The sequence below is a fragment of the Panicum virgatum genome, chromosome 9N, assembly GCF_016808335.1.
Source record: "Panicum virgatum strain AP13 chromosome 9N, P.virgatum_v5, whole genome shotgun sequence".
Taxonomy (NCBI): domain Eukaryota; kingdom Viridiplantae; phylum Streptophyta; class Magnoliopsida; order Poales; family Poaceae; genus Panicum; species Panicum virgatum.
Window position 1 is genome coordinate 37,171,689 of NC_053153.1, and position 16,835 is coordinate 37,188,523.

Below are 16,835 nucleotides of genomic sequence, written 5' to 3' on the forward strand. Positions count from 1 at the left end.
TGTTATCGCCATAAATTAACAAGGTTAATTATGGGCCGCGAGTGAGTTGGGCTTGATGAAGAAATTGAAGAAGGCTTACGAATCGGCTCCTGCGTGAGCATTTGGGCCATGTGGGCCATGTATCCTTAGATTTAGTTCAGATTGAGTTAGATATAGAGTCCGGTATGGACACATTAGTTTAGATTGTTTCCCAAGTCTCCGGACTTTAAATATGTACCCTATGATATTCGTAAAAAGAAGAACGTCATCACGTTTTTCAAACAACAACTCTCGGTGCACCGCCACCCCTAATTCTAGGGTTTCATCCAAGTAAGTGCTATGTTGCCCTGATCGCTTCTTGCGATCAGGGCAGCATTGTTCTTGCCTTTATCTTGGTATTACTCGTACTGAAGCATTTTTGATGGCAAGTAGTACTAGTTATCTTGATGTTCGTAGCATGGCTTTTAGTAGATTCATTATGCTTTCGTTGCTTGCCATCTGCGAATATTATGTTCTCTCTATGCATTCATGCTTGATCTTAAGCTAATTCTCGTTACAGAGGGTTAGCTGCGTAGAGTTAACACCTTGCTTTTTTTCTATCTAGTAGATCCAATCTGTTGCGGTTTGTTCTTATTTTATAAGGATTAGCTCAATATCTGCTAGGTTAGGCCCTGCAAACGGATTGGATGTTCCGGTGATGTAATAGATGCTTTATTGTAGCCTTAATAGGGATTGTTCCAGGAATCGGCTCTTGCTAGTTCTTAGGCATCTGTTTTTTGTTATGGTTTAGTTATCTGTTATGTTCGTTAGGCCTAGTTACGTGTAGGACGTTCCGATCTAGTGGTGAAGCTTTTACTGTTGTGGATCGGATCAATTAGATTTAATTGAAGCAAGTTTCTCATAATTATTTGCTTTATTCATCAATATCTGGATAGATGCAGATCCAATCTGACACCGGGACTCGATCGGTTCTTTGAAAGCCGATGCAAGAGTCGTCCCGAGGAGCCGACCACGGCTCGGACTAATGTTTACATGTGTTTGTGCATGCAGGCAAATCGTTTAAAGCACGTTCGCACCTTCCTGATTAGGTATAGGTCAGGTGGCACGCCTTACATTCTCCGAAATCTTCGGCGTGTGCCGGATTGCGGGCCGTTGTCCGAGGAAGCAGTGCCTGCCAGCGCCCCGGCGACCTCCCGGCTCTTCGTGTTGCCTGTCGCTACTCGCCGGTGGGTTTTGACCGACAACAATATCACAGTTTACCTTAGCAAAAGTTGTGTCATCATTCTTCTGTGGTGTATCTGTTGACGTTGCAACCACAGTTTGAGTAAGGGTGTAACCAAGCTATCTTTCGTAAAAATTAAGCGCAAACACTTTTCTGCAACTATTATAAGATCCCCAGACACTCCTACCTCTAATTATCTTGCCGAATTACATCAATCTGATTGTGCATTTTTATAGTGCCTACTTACCTTTCCTTTCCTAGCGTGTATGCAACTGGTTTTGAATGAATTTGGTACATAGGAAAAGGTCTGGCTATGCGCTTTGAGTAGGCTGCTGACCGGATAACTATGTTATAGACAGGAACCTCATTTTTTATTAAAAAGTTTAACTTAAGTAGTCTCCTGCAGATATAAGAGGTCATCTGCCTCTACACCCTTTATCTGTTTAAATGAAAGAAGGCTACAATACATATATATACATGCCTGAATTTTGAATCATCTAGAAGCAGGTATCAGGAAGACTAATTGCAGACCAATGGAACATTGCAAGAATGGGAAAAAATAGAAACAAGCAAAATGCAGAATAACTATATCAAACCCTACCAAACATACATATCCTCACATAAAGAGTAGCCTAGCTGCATTTTTTAGTCCCTTCATTTTTTGGAAAAATACGGTTACTGTCCCTCTATAATACCAGGTCTGTCATGCTGAACTTTCACGCCAAATTGTAGCTACTGATCTGTTAAGGTGGGTTATCCAGATAATTGTGCTAGAGATAGCAACTTGATTTTTACTAAAGAGCAAACTTTCCAAACCTACTGACATCACAAAACATGAGGAAATATAAGTAAGGTAGCCTAATCATAAACTTCTGAACTGAACAACTACTTTGCTGGCAGCAATTTAAAATGACTCAAACATATATAACCACCATAACACACCTAAGGTAAGAAGTAGAGCATCTGCAAGGGTAAAAAAGCTGGAAAGGAAAAGTAGAAACTACAAACTCATTGAAGGAGAAAAAAAGGACCTGGTTCATTAAGCGTTCATCTTTTCTTTGCCCTGCTCACCTGGACCTACAAACAAAACAAAGCGAAATACATTCCAATCATGCTCATGAAAGGGCTGCAGCACCCCGATGGAAAAAAAAGGATCGAAGAAGATGAGATGAGCCCACCTTTAAAAGCTTCAATCTGGGTGTTGCTATGTAACCCTTACCCTCCCAAGGTCAGCTGACGCCATCGCGGTACCTACAACAAAGCACATGGAAACCTTGCAGATTAGGCCAAGGCAAAAACCCAAGAAGCAGCAATTAGTCCTAGGGAAAATTAGTAAGCCGAACAGCACAGAGTAGGAGAGAGAAACAGAAGCAAAAGAAAGGCGCGGAGCTCACAAATCTCTACGTTCTGGCGCGGGAAGCAGAGGGAAGAACAGAGCAAATCAAAACTGCTGCTAGGGTTTGGGCTTGGGCGAGATGGGAAAGGCAGTGGAGGGAGGGGGAGAGGCAGGGGAGGAAGGGGAGGTATACTTAACTCGGCGACCGTCGTAGGGCTGCTGCGAGGGCAGGTAGGCGCCGACGGGATGGCACGGGTTCGGCCAACTGCTCCGTTGAGACAGCCTCGGCATCAGCACGGAGAGGGAGGGGGCGCATGCCTGTATGGGAGCGATGCGTCGCCACGTAGCAGAGAAAGGAGGGAGGGCACGCTCGGCAGCGGATAGCGCGGCTTGCTCCCCTGCTCGGACGGGATGGAACACGTCGGTGAGGGGGCTACAGGCGAATCTGAGGAGATAACGATGGATTGGCTACGGACGGAGCGCTCCACAACTCTATCAGCCTATCCACCGCCCTCCTCTTTTTTTCCCATCTGTACAACCTGCACAATCACCCCTATCCCTGCCAGTGGGGCCATCTTCATAAAAGACCCATCGTCCAGTGAGATGAGGAATTGATGGACTGGTTTGCTGATGGAATAGCGAGCCCCCTTCCATAAATTCAGAGTAGAATATTGCTGCTTGAGTTATAGCAGCTGACGGTGGGGCAACTGACGGTGGGGCAGTAGCATTATGAGGTCCACTTGCCAGCAGGTGCTTGCAGGCTCTATCGAGTGCACAACAAGGCTGTTTCCCTTTTGCCTCTCTCATGGTGGACTGGGGGAGTGAATTCAGTGTTGAGCAGGGAGTCAGCTTTTCCGGCGTGAATCGCTCCCGAGCGAGGAGCGCAGCGTGAATTGCTCTCGAGCGAGGAGGAGGGACCTCTCGTTAAGAAACCCGATAACTGTTCCCCACTTATTCGTGCAGGAGACCTATCACCTACCTTTTGCCGTAGAAACAACTACCCGTCATCTCCGTCAGCGGCTTGCCCCAGAATGTTGTACCAGCTACATGTACAAATATTATCGAAATCTAGCTATTAAGTGTCATGCATCGTTTGTTTGAAGTAGACCTGCTTTCCTTGACAACCTTCTGTGCTGCTTAAGAGTACATATTAAGCCTCTATGGTCAATTCCTTACCTGCTCATCAACATTGCCGATAGGCATCGAGCCTCACGTACAACAAACCAGCATTGCTTTCTTTAACTTGAATAAACTATATTAATTATACGCTTATTGCACTCGCGCGCCAATGACGCGCGTGATGTACTAGTTGATGTAAGGCGTAGGCAAAGACATCGATAGTGAAAAAAAGCAAGTTTCACTGACCTGTGGGACCCCGCCGGCTAGAATTCCTCATGCGGGCCATTTCTGGGAAAAAGAAAAAGCCCCTAGAGAAGAGAGAGACAGTGGTCGTACGCCCCCGTGTTCCTATCTGGCTCTCTTCCCCTTCCAGTCTTCCTCACCCGAACCCCCCTGCCTCCTGGCCTCCCCTCACCAGCGAATCTCCCAAACCCCTGCTCCCCCGATTCCGAATCCCGCCCCGCCCCCGGAGAGATCAGATGCCGGCGGGCCGCTGCTGACCGAGCAGAGCGGAAGCGGAGGCGATGCGGGCGAGCCGGCCGGCGGTGCACCCGGTGGAGGCGCTGCCGCCGGCCGCGGCGCAGGCGCAGGAGCAGGCACAGGCACAGGATCATGGGGAGGGGGAAGGCGTCGCGCACCCGCGCGGGGTGCGGATGAAGGATCCGCCGGGGGCGCCGGGAACGCCCGCGGGGCTGGGTCTACGTCTCACGCAGGCCTTCTTCGCCGCCGCAGCGCTCGCCGTCATGGCTTCCACCAACGACTTCCCGTCCGTCTCCGCCTTCAGGTCCGACGCATCCCTTTTCTTCTGGATCCCCTCTCCGCCTCTCGTCCGAGGAAGTCTGAGCTGACTCCTTTGGTTTGTTTTTACGGCCGGATTAGAAATGCTAGCAATCTCGCACGTTTCTTAGCTTGCGAGATTTCGTGAGCCTTGAGCTTCAGCTTTGCAGCGGAGTAGTCGTATTGGTATTGATATTTGCGGTATATTGAAGCAATCTTGTGCAAGGGGTTGGGCGATGGCGTGATGTGTTTTATTGAATGCTGACCTTACGACTAGGAAAGGTCAAGAGGCTTTCTTTTATCAATGAAAGGTAAATTTTGACAAGTTTCGCTATTCTGGAATCTTTACACATGACCTAATCGTCTAGATTTTCCTCCTGCTAACTACATGTGGACACGTAGCAAATGAATAATTCTCAGTAAGCTTACATTTGAATATGTGTTGAACTGTGACCGACAGACTGGCTGCTGCTATGATTGCAACCAGAATCTGACTAGGCTGTGCGTCCATATATGTATTGCTCGTTCTAATAACTCAAGCAGCAAGTTTTCTTCAGTTCGAACAGACTGATTAGGGCATAACCATCTTATTTTTATGTGCATGATCACAGGACTAATTGAAACAATGAGGAATCACAGTAATCTAGCATGTTTTTTGACCTGGGAGAGTTCTCAAGCCTTGGTTTTCAACTCTGATTAGATTATTTGTATTATCTACAGTATATTAATGTTAAATTGTGAAATGGTTTGGCCGATGATGACATGATGTTTTTGATTGAACTATATACAGAGCTACACATGTGGTAATTAGGGTAATGCTTCAGAATTTCTGTTTAATCAAGGAAAAGGAATCCTTGAATCCCTGAATCATGTTCCATGGCCTAGATTACTTACAAATTGCATGCTCTGATTTTGAGATTGATAAATCTGCTCATTTAGCTAGCTTTTGATTGGTCTTTAAACTATGTGTACTATTTATTTCTGATTATAGCTGAAACTTGAAGACTTTTTGGTGTATATGAATGTTCCTAGAACTCATTCATTCAGCATTGTTTTTTTGCTTTTAAATACAGATTGAGTTCGGCAATATCTTGTGAAACGTTCAAGATGCCTAAGAGGGGGGAGGCCGGGGGTGAATTAGGCTCTAACTAAATTTTCTCGCAGAAAATAAAACCTACACACTAGCCTAATCACCCCATGTGCTTAAACCTTAGAAAGTGTGACTATTCTAGTCGTTCCAAAGTTTTGCAACCTAGTTCCAATCCTACACTAACATGGTAATTCTAGGAATTGAAATTGCGGAATGTAAATTGCCAAAAGTAAAGAGAGGGTTAGTTCGCAGAATTTTTTCTTGAGGTATCGAAGAGTCGGCACTCTCCCCTAGTCCTAGTTGGAGCACCCACGCAAGAGTATTGCTCCCCCTTGATTCACGTAAGGATCAAGTGCTCTCTAGCGGATATCCATTCTCTAACTCCGGATCGGTGGATTCCAAACCGAGCACAACCTTCTTAGGGCTTCTCACAAGACTCCTTGAGAGCTCACCAAGAACACCACCATCAAGCCGTCTAGGTGATGTTGATCACCAAGAGTAACAAGCAACGAACTTCACTTGACCTGCACAAGACCAAGAGAGAGGTGGATGCACACTTGCTACTCTATAAGAGCTAATGATGTCCTTAATCTTCAATTAAGAACTTTGCAAATCACTCTAGTGTTTCTCTTGCCCTTGACTACCAAATGTGTGTGTGAAACTTTCTTGGGGCCAAGAGAGCCTTCTTGGAGCTATAGCAAACATACATATAGACCACTTCGAAAGAACTAGCCGTTGCCCCAAAAGCTGCAGACGAAACACTGACCGACTGATTTGGTCAGTTCAATATACACAGACCATATGAATCAGTCAGCTCAATTTGAACGCAGCCAATGGTCATTGACAAAGGACCGATTGATTCGGTCAAGGCTATCCTTCGCAAAAACTGAATCACCCTGTCAATCCAGAGTGGTATGGAACAAAACACCATGCTGACCTACTGATTCGATCATTGTATAGGTACAACACCGAATTAATCGGTCTGTGCTTCAGTTTGAGCTGCGGTAACTAATGTTGACCAATTGGTTCGGCCATTGCTCATTCCGCGCACCGAAATAATCTGTCAATCCAGTGCCGGAATAAACACTAGCCAAGGAGGACCGACTGATTCGGTGCCCCTTCCTTTTCTTGACCGATTTAGTCGGCCAACTAAAACCTGCCATCCTGAGTTTAGCAAACTCGTCCAATTCGATTTCTTGGAGTTTCTAACTCGCATCTTCACTTCTCATGGATTTTTCTGAGCTACCTAGTACTAAATTTCACAAGTGTGCATCATACCTAACTCTAAGCTAATCTAGGTCAAGCTACTACTTGTTGGAATATAAGTGAATTGCCAACCTCTCCCCATCAGCTTAAGCTTTTGGGTTGAACTGGTCGGTGCATGCAACTCAATATGGTATCAAAGCCAGAGGTCTCGAGTTCGAATCCTGGTTAGCGCAATTAAATAAAATAATTGCTGCTCGCTCCTATTCCACGTTTGAGGTCTGAGGGAGCCTCCACGTGAGGGGGAGTGTTGGAATATAAGTGAATTGCCCACCTCTCTCCAGTCTCCATCAGCTTAAGCTTTTGGGTTGAACTGGTCGATGCATGCAACTCAATACTTGCCCCCCTTTATCGTACGGCGAAAGGAAAAAACAAAGACCTAAACTAATCTAAGTGTCTCTCAACGCCAAACGACACTTATAACTAGCTTATCCTTAACCTTCGCGCATATCCTTTGAACCAATTACAATGAAACCCATAATAATTGGGGCCAAGGAAACCATGAGAACCCATCATTGCACTAACTTAAGATTGCCGCTGCAAAACACACGTTAGTCGCAATGATTATGTTGCCATTAATCGCCATAATCAAATTAGGGGCCTAGATGCTCTTTCAATCTTGTTTCAATTGACAAGACTAATAGAGCAATAAGGAGTTCTTGTATCACTCAAAAGCCTTACCCTGTAACCAATGACAGGGTTATGTTTCCGCCAGGATGACACCATACAATTTCAATTCTGATAGGATCTGATGCTATATAAAGTCTGGGTATAGCTATTTGTCCATGCTCATGTCTTGGGCCCCCTTGAATTGTCACTGTATGAAATAGGTAGCAGAGATGTGAAAAGCCTCAAGCCTCAGGAAGAGGCCATTTTCTATGCTTTTGTTAGTGGATTAGTGTTACTAGATAAGATAGGAGCATATATTGGTTTGTTTTTTCTTGAATAAAATGGTCACTGCACTTGCCTATTTTTGCGAAGAGAAATTTTGGTAGTTCAGTGCGATTAATATTTTACATGTTTTCTATATTTTTCGCGTCTTGAAAGAGGGCATGCTTTTTGAATGTGACATGACCATTTGTTTGTTATCATGTTTGCTTCAATTATTCTTGCAACACTTCAGATCCAATTAAGTATTTTTATTGATATAATACTGCTGATTAGCTTTAATCTTATTTGCTGATCATAAACATGTATGTGAAAATAGAAGATATTTGTGCATGCTATTTTTCTAGGCATTCAGCGAACTTCTTTTCTGTTTGTTGACATTTTTTGGTATCATGTTACAGAATTCGGAACACTGACGGTGAAGTAGCCATTTTACCAATGCTTTATCTTTGAGGGATACAGTCCAATGTCTATATAACATTATTTAAAAAATATATATTATGGATTTCAAATGTTTCCTTAAACTTTTTCTTTATCGTTCATAACTAGCATAATAATCGCTATCGAGAATATTGATGTAAGAACACTTACCTTTTTCTAGTGAAAATTATTCATACAGCACATGCTTCAACTATCAATAAAAGTCAAGATTTCAAAATCTAAATATAACCACAAATTAGATACCAATGCAAATAGCTACATTGCATAACCTACGACATTTTTAGATTGATGTGGCGTCCCGCTTTCCCAGCTAGCAGATTAGCTTAATTGAAGTGGCTTGGTGATGGTTCAAGTTTTCAGAAGCGGAGAGAGTTTTTTATTTTGTAAAAGGTGAGCATGAGTGGTGTGCTAACTAGGTAAAATTTAGGTGATATTATTTTCCAGCATGACAATAGCACCTTGGAATAAATACATTCGGTCACAAATATGTGATGTTTTGGACGTTGACAGTCTCCAAAACACAACTTTAACTAATACTCGTTGTAATATGTTTATAAAACATAGCAAGTGTATACTTTTAGGTTTATGAAATTACTTATCAAGGAAAATTTACTTATCATTTTCAAATACAAAGACTTGATACGGAAATAGAAATTGTAGCAAAAAATTGAAATGATTGACTGCACACAACTAAATAGTAATTTATTGGTGGCTGGATGGAGTATATGTTAACAGTTTGTTTTCACATGTTTTGATGGTTTAGGGCTAGGTACGGATGAAAACATTATGGATATTTTCTGTCCGTCCATCCGTCTGATTGAAGGGGTTCAGAGACTAAATGGAATAGACGTATCTGTAACCGGGTACTCAATATCCGTACCGTATCTGTATCTGATTACTCAAGTGGGATATACTATATGCGAATAGGATGGATATCAATATCAGGCACATTGTGCGAATCCGACTAAAAATAAATATGTATTCCTATTTGTATATATTTGTCCCATGGTTTTTAAAGTGTTAAAGGCGAGGTGAGGCGAGCCACCAACCCCTTGTCGCCTAGGTGACGCCTAGGCGGGATAAGGCGGACTAAGGCGACACCTTAGGCGAGGCGAGCCACCACCGCCTTGTCGCCTAGGCGACGTCTTAAAAATATCCGATCCATTTTCATCCCTAGGGCTAGGTAACAGAAACCTGCATGTTGGTTCTCATTTTCCGATGCATTTGTTCCTAGGCTTCTAGTTGATCTTCTATAGTTTAAATCATCAAAAACATTAATATGCAATTTGGGAAATTGTGGTGAACTAGTTGGACATACCAGCCAGTTTCTGGTTCTGGCCTTGGTTTGGGTACATGAGCTCATTGAGGGTGCTATTCAAATGATGGTATGGTTTTGGGTGAAAACGGATCTTTGCTAGTTGAGTGGTGATGCTGACTTTTGTTTTTGTTACTGAAGATTTATATGTATTTATTTATTTGGCTACAAGATGAACTGATGGTTTTCTTTTGACCAGCTACCTTGTCGCAGCAGCCATTTTGCAGTGCTTGTGGAGCATTTCGTTGGCATTTGTCGACATTTATGCACTTCTTGTCAAGCGATCTTTAAGGAATGCCCGAGCTGTATGTATATTTACTATCGGAGATGGGGTGAGTCATGTCTTTTCAGTCTACCCTGTAAAATATTTGTCTATATTTGGTGAATGTTGAAATGGTGTAGACATATCAACAAAAAAAAGAAGGGATGGCCATGTTACATTAGTTTCTTTACCTGTAAAAAAAAACTATCTTATTCGTGAACTGTATAGTTAATAACTGTTTATATTTGTTTGTAGATCACAGGTACACTAACCTTGGGTGCGGCATGTGCATCAGCAGGAATAACTGTTCTCATTGGTAATGATCTCAACATATGTGCTGAGAATCACTGTGCAAGTTTTGAGACTGCCACAGCGATGGCTTTCATAAGCTGGTTTGCACTCGCGCCATCCTGTATCTTGAATTTCTGGTCGATGGCCTCCAGATGAGAAATATAGGGGGTTAAAACATAATTTTGGGTGGTCGCTGCACCAGATCATGGTTTGTGACAGCTACAATGCTGTGGTGGTACAGCTAATTGTAATACAACCAGAAATTGATGAATGGATGTGGAATGTAGTTTGTGGTCGAATTGTCTGTACAAAATAGGGAGTGCCTTTTTTCAGATTGAAAAGGATTGTTCTGAAGCTCTTCAGTTCTTCCTTTTCCATTAACATGTACCTCCTGTGAAGCTTGTTGCATTGTAAGCTGGCATGACACATAGTCCCTTCGTCCAAAAAAAAAACAAGTCATCATAGGAATTCTAGGATAAATTAAGAAGGTAAAATGACCATATTTGCTCTTATTTATTATTCATATTTGGCACTAATTGATTCTTATATGAACATGCATTTTCTAAATTGGGTAAGATGATTAGGTTTTTAGGATAAATTTTGAATCCTAGAGTGATTTGTGTTTTTTGAGACGGAGGGAGTATATGGCTTGAGATGATGGTTTCCATGATGCTTATTGTAAGCTAGCATCATGCATATATGACTCCAGATGATGGCTTGCCTTATATCTTGTTTTGCCCTTACAAAATAATATAAGGTATATATTGTTTTTACTACATTTGACAGGGCATATTGGTTGCATTTGTTCTCAAACAAGATTTCTTGCGCAATATTGTAGAGCTTGATGAAGGCTGAGTAGGATGAAGAAGATTTACATTAAATTGCAGAGCTTGATGAGAACTAAAACTGCGTAAGATAACCTTTTCATTTGATATTCTATATCTATTTTAAATTAATTATTTAATTTTTCAAACGACCTGTAAGGAGATGTGCCTTATACAAAAGTTGAAGTTTCAGTGTTCAACAAGATTTAGAACTTGAAATTGACAATCTTTTCATTGAAGATTGTTTATATTCCCAAATGCTTAATATAATATTTAGTAAAGTGAAGTTGAAAGAAATACAATTCGTAACTAGTTAAGAGCATCTCAAAGAGATCTTCTAAATATCCCCATAATGTTCGATTTACCTATTTACGCGTCAAAAACCTCTCCAACATCCTCTCCATTTGCTTCTTCGATTTTCCTCGTTCTGTATCCCACAACTTCTGCTCGGAAGAAAAGGAGAGCCTCGCTCGCCCTTCATCTCGGCTTTCAGCCTGCTTCGGGCGTTTGTCACCCCTTGCGTGGCCGTCGGTGTTTTTTTAGCACCGGTTAGTGATTCTTGTGGATGCGCGTTTGGTAGCGGATGGCAATAAAGGAAGACACAAGGATTTATACTGGTTTGGGCCGCCCGGAAGCATAATACCCTACATCCAGTTCGTGCTGCTCGTGTATCTTGCACTAGTTTGTAGTGGGGGTTACAAACGGTCGAGAGAGAGACGAACACCCCAAGTCTCTACAATCCGTGGGAAGAAAGCGTGTTCGTGACTCTCGTCTGGTTAGGGCAGTTGCCAGCGAGAATTGCCCGGAGTTCTGCCTGCCTCTTTCCCAGTGGCGAGAGCATGCTTGTGTGCTCCGATGGAGTGATCAGTCATGCCTTTGATCATCTAGAGCTCTCCCTTCCCTCTCCTCTCTGTCCTTTCCTTTATATCACAAGGAAGAGAACGATGTACAATTAGAGAGAGAGAGAGAGAGTCCCCATGGCGCCTTCTCCGCTGCGCTGGTCGTCGTGGGTCCGCATGACCCTACCGTCGCCGCCCTCCTCCTCCGTGGCCGGGTCCGTCTGATCCCGTGGTCCGTAGAGCGAGATACGCGGCGACGCCTTGGTCGTGGTGCAGCATGCCCGCTCCCTACCCTACGTCCTACCCCGCCGTAGGACGCGATAGGAAGGGGCGCTCCACTGTGCACCGTATCAGCACAGGCCGTGGTAGAGTACGTTTGGTTGCTTGTCAGCCACGCCGTTGTCAGACCCGTGCGATGCGAGTCATGGTGAGCCCTCACTACAGGCCGGCATGGTTCCCTCGTCCTCCTGGTAGTTCGATGAGGTGGGATCCATCCCATAGTTCGGGCGAGGCGGGGATTCCTTCCCTAGGTCAGGCAGACGGAATCCCCACTCTTTCGGTGAGGTGAGGTGGAGCCCTTCCACGTGGGTTGGGCCGGCTGTTGCCGCTGTTTCCATCAGTTCGCCTAACGGAATGGCTTAGCCATCTAACCCCTCACCTTTGGGCATCCGGTATATTTATACCCGACAATAGCCTCGAGCCCTTGATGGGATCCTTTCGCTGGATCTCGCAAGGGGTGTTGTTGTCTGGTAGAAACGCCCTTAGCCGGAGATGCCATTCTTGTTGGGTGCGCGCGAGCGCATGTTGGCGGTCGATAACGATGGTTTTCACCGCCAACGCTCCGCCTGATTTCATGAAATGTAGGCCTTAACCATAACATAACCATTACTACTAATGAGTTCCACAAGTTTTGGTGTTTATTTGATCTCAGGGACGACATATCCAAATTTGACCCAAAACGGATGCTGTTTGGACCGGAAGGCCCGAATCCGGCCGACCGGCATACTTTCGGTGGAATCTTGGCATGAGACTTTACCAAAGTCACATAGAGGGAGAATCCAAGCCATTCCAATGGGCTATATCAAGAAATGCACAACTTGGACCCGGAAGGCTTGGACCCATATCCAAAAGAGATGCCAACCTGGGCCATGATCAAGTATTCAACATACACCCTATCCAAGATTGATCCATGGCCAGAGAGGAGCGTGTCAGTGCAACGGAGGACCGAGAGGCCGCCAGAGGCAGGTCGGCCGGCCCCAAGGAGGCCGCCCAGCCCAAAAGAATGTCGGTTGATGAAACCGCCTGAAGAACCGACTCCTGGAGGAGATCAGGACCGTCCCACGGAAAGGCGGTACCACGTGGTGGTAGGGGCAGGCCGGTCGGCCAAGGCCAGGCTGCCCGGCCCCACTCTGCAGCCTCTGGTGTCCAGCCTTCGCGTGAAGATCAAGCACCGCCTCCTCTGCTGCGTACAACTGGCGCTACCTGAAATAACCGTCAAGAACCGACCTTGGCACACTATAAATAGGACCCCCTCACCTCACTTGTAACACACACCTTGGGAGCTTGAGTGCCTCACAATTTCAATTCATCCATAGTAGAATAGGGAGAGTGTGAGGTGAGAGCTTTGGTGGAAGCCGGGCTAAAGGGGCGGAGTAGAGTTCTCTCGACCTTACCCCATCTTGTACCCATCTCGGGGGAATTCTTATAATCAAGTAAGTTTTCCTCGCTTGTCTTTAGTTCCTCGCTAGTTTATTTTTTACTTAAGTTACTTGCTTAGTTACTCTCTTTGGTATGTGGGATCCCTTGTCTGTGTGGATAGCAAGTTCTGTCCATTTGGGGTTTCTTCTTGCCTTAGTGCGAGACGAAAGTCAGTGACTCGATAGTTTAGGCGTGGTGCCTAGGCTTGGTAGTTACCTCGGGTTGTGTTCCACCCCACGGTACCGCAGTGGTAGGCGGCAAGTGGTGACAGCCTTGTCCGTCCCTAGTAGTCCACCACGTTCGGGTGTTTTCATAGCAGTAGGATTGCCGAAAGTATGTTGGGCCCCTTCTCATCCCTTTCTGAGCCCTTCTCTTAGGCCGCCGAAACAGATCAAGTTAGTAGCTTCTCAAGTTATCTTAGTAATTAGAATTCTATCTAGAGATAAGTCCTCTACCCTCGTACCTCTGCTCCTTAGCGGGTTCAGCTGAATTGCTCCAGACCACTAGTCGAAGCTTATCGTTCCTTGGATTCGATATCCCAGGCTTACTCACCTGGTGAAAGCTACAATCGGTCTCTGTGTGCTTGCGGAGTAATTCGTTAGGCTAAGGAGTGCCAACAAGTTTTCTGGCGCCGTTGCCGGGGAACGATAGCAACACTAGTACTAGAACTTTTTAACTGTACACTTATCCATCCATCCATCCACCTTTCCACATGGAGTATCCTCCTAGTTATCCGGCAGTTCTATACCGCAAGTATATGGAACTGCCTCCATCCTACCATCCCATCCTGTTTGATGGCTACGAGATCCGTCCCAGTCTCGTAGCCATGGTTCGTGCATCACCCTTCTCTGGTAGAAGAGACGAATGCCCCTACACTCACTTGCTAGAATTCGAGGAGAATTTCTCTCTCCTTATCATACCGGGGATGAACAAGAACACCCTGTGGTGGAAGTTATTTCCATTCTCTCTGATGGAAAGGGCAAAAACCTGGTACTATCGGACTACAGTGAGAGTTGGAGGGGATTGGATTCAACTAAAGGACGAGTTCTGTCTGTTCTTTTTCCCTGTTCCTAAGGTGATTCCGCGTCGCATCCAGCTGCTCACTTTTGAGCAAGGCGACAATGAATCACTTGGGGCAGCGTGGGCGCGATTCACACATCTCGTGACCTCAGGTCCCCCACACAAGATTGCTGAGGATGTTGACGCAACACTTCATCTACGGCCTCAACCCGGAAAGCGAGCGTTTTCTTGAACCTCGCTTCCGAGGGATCAGTCTTGTATAAGACAGCGGCTGAAGTTAGGACCATCCTAGTGAAGGTCCTTAACTCTACTGCTTACACCGATGTCTTTGACGATCCTCCCGAGCCAAAAATTCCGCCCACTGAAAGGGAGCCACTCCTCATCCTTTCCGTTGTTTCCTCTCCACCTTCACCACACATAGAGGAAATCACCGAACCACTCAAGTCCTCAGATCATGAGCCACTCCTTGAAGAATTGCCTATGTTCATACCTGACCTCTTCTCAGAGGAGGAGTACAACGAACTCGGTCATGTTTCAAACATGCTGAAGGAACATAAGTGGATTTGTTCACGATCGGAGGTGTTCATTCCTGTAGCCACCTCGAAGATTGAGAGTCTTTATGCGATTATGAGCCGAGAATGGATAGAAGAAGCAGAATCTTGCGGTAGTATCATCCAGATCTACCAGAATCCCAGACTTCTCTTTTGCAGTATTGGGGACGCATCCCGGCCACAAGAGGCCTTTTACGACCCAAGGGTCGGGGTGAACGTAATGTCCAGAGCTCTGGCAAACCACATCTCGCCCGAGCAGCCCTTGACCTTGTCTCGTAAGCACCTGAAATGGATTGACGGCCAGATCATGGAGAGTCGAGGTATTCTCCGAGTTGTTCCATTCATGATGGAAACCAACAAGGTCTACCTTAACTTCCACATCTTCGATATCCCTGAAGGTGTAGAGTTCCTCTTAGTCGGAAGGCCAATAGAGCCTCTCGTCAACCCCAACAGAGATCGAGCCATGCTCGAGGATAAGGTTGGCAGAGATATCATCCCGGTCAGCTTAGTTCAATCCTGCAACACCATTGCGGAGGCTAGACCGGAGCAAGACCCACTTGAAGAGACTGTGTGCACCATCCAGGAAGGGCAAACTCAACCCTCCCTCGATGACGATGCCACTCATTTCACCCAGGAGCTGGAACTGGACGGCCAGAGTAAGCTGGACGGAGAGGTGCCACCGTAACCTACTCTCCAGAGCTGAAGCTGCTACCTCCTGGATTGAAGTACGCCTTTCTTCACAACAACAGAGCCACGCCAGTCGTCATCAGCGACAAGATGACAGAGAGTGAGACTCGGCGGCTCGTAGTTCTGGAGAAGTACCGATCCGTCATCGGGTACTCTCTGTAGGACTTGAAGGGGATTAGCCCCAATCTGTGCACCCATCGCGTCCCCATGGAACCGGACCATAAGCCGTCAAGAGAGCATCAGCGGCGGCTTAATGATGCAATGAGGGAGATAGTCAAGAAGGAGGTTCTGAAATTACTGGACGCAGGTATCATATACCCCGTGCAAGATAGTGAATGGGTCAGCCCAGTTCAAGTAGTCCCAAAGAAGGGAAGCATGACAGTGGTCCAGAACGAGAGAAATGAGCTCATACCTCAGAGGTCCGTTACTGGTTGGCGAATGTGTATCGACTACCGGATGGTTAACAAAGCTACCAGGATAGATCACTTCCCACTGCCTTCATTGATGAAATGCTTGAACGGTTGGCCAAGCATTCCTATTTCTGTTACCTCGATGGCTATTCTGGTTATCATCAGATTCCTATCCATCTTGATGACCAAAATAAGACTACCTTCACCTGCTCGTACGGCACGTTCACCTACCGGCGAATGTCCTTTGGTCTCTGCAATGCACCCGCTTCTTTTCAGCGGTGTATGATGGCTATCTTCTCTGACTTGATCGAGAACATCATGGAAGTTTTCATGGATGATTTCTCGGTCTATGGAAAGAGTTTTGACGAATGCCTTGAGAATTTGGATAAAGTTCTCAAGAGATGTCAAGACACGCACTTGGTCCTTAATTGGGAAAAGTGCCATTTCATGGTTAGAGAGGGGATTGTCCTCGGACATAGAGTGTCCAAAAGAGGGATAGAAGTGGATCGGGCAAAGATAGAGGTGATCGAGCAATTGCCACCCCCGACGAATGTCAAAGGGGTGAGAAGTTTTCTGGGCCACGCTGGCTTTTACCGGAGATTCATCAAGGATTTCTCCCATATAGCCCGACCCTTGACAAATCTCCTTGGCAAGGATGCCCCTTTCAACTTTGATGACGATTGCCTCCTAGCCTTCTACACCCTCAAGAAGGCACTCGTTACCGCACCCATCATATAACCCCCCCGATTGGAGCCTTCCTTTCGAGATCATGTGCGACGCTAGTGACTATGCCGTTGGAGCAGTGCTCGGTCAGTGCAAGGAT

General features: G+C 45.4%; 1 protein-coding gene across 1 annotated transcript; it reads left to right on the forward strand.

Annotated features, from left to right (window-relative positions):
• The first annotated feature begins 3,983 nt into the window (after window positions 1-3,983).
• On the forward strand, window positions 3,984-10,495 carry LOC120690228 (CASP-like protein 5A3). The gene is made up of 3 exons (XM_039972812.1): window positions 3,984-4,440; window positions 9,630-9,762; window positions 9,948-10,495. Exons 1-3 carry the CDS (start codon window positions 4,181-4,183, stop codon window positions 10,137-10,139), a joined length of 585 nt encoding a protein of 194 aa, XP_039828746.1. The 5' UTR covers window positions 3,984-4,180; the 3' UTR covers window positions 10,140-10,495.
• Window positions 10,496-16,835: the final 6,340 nt, after the last annotated feature.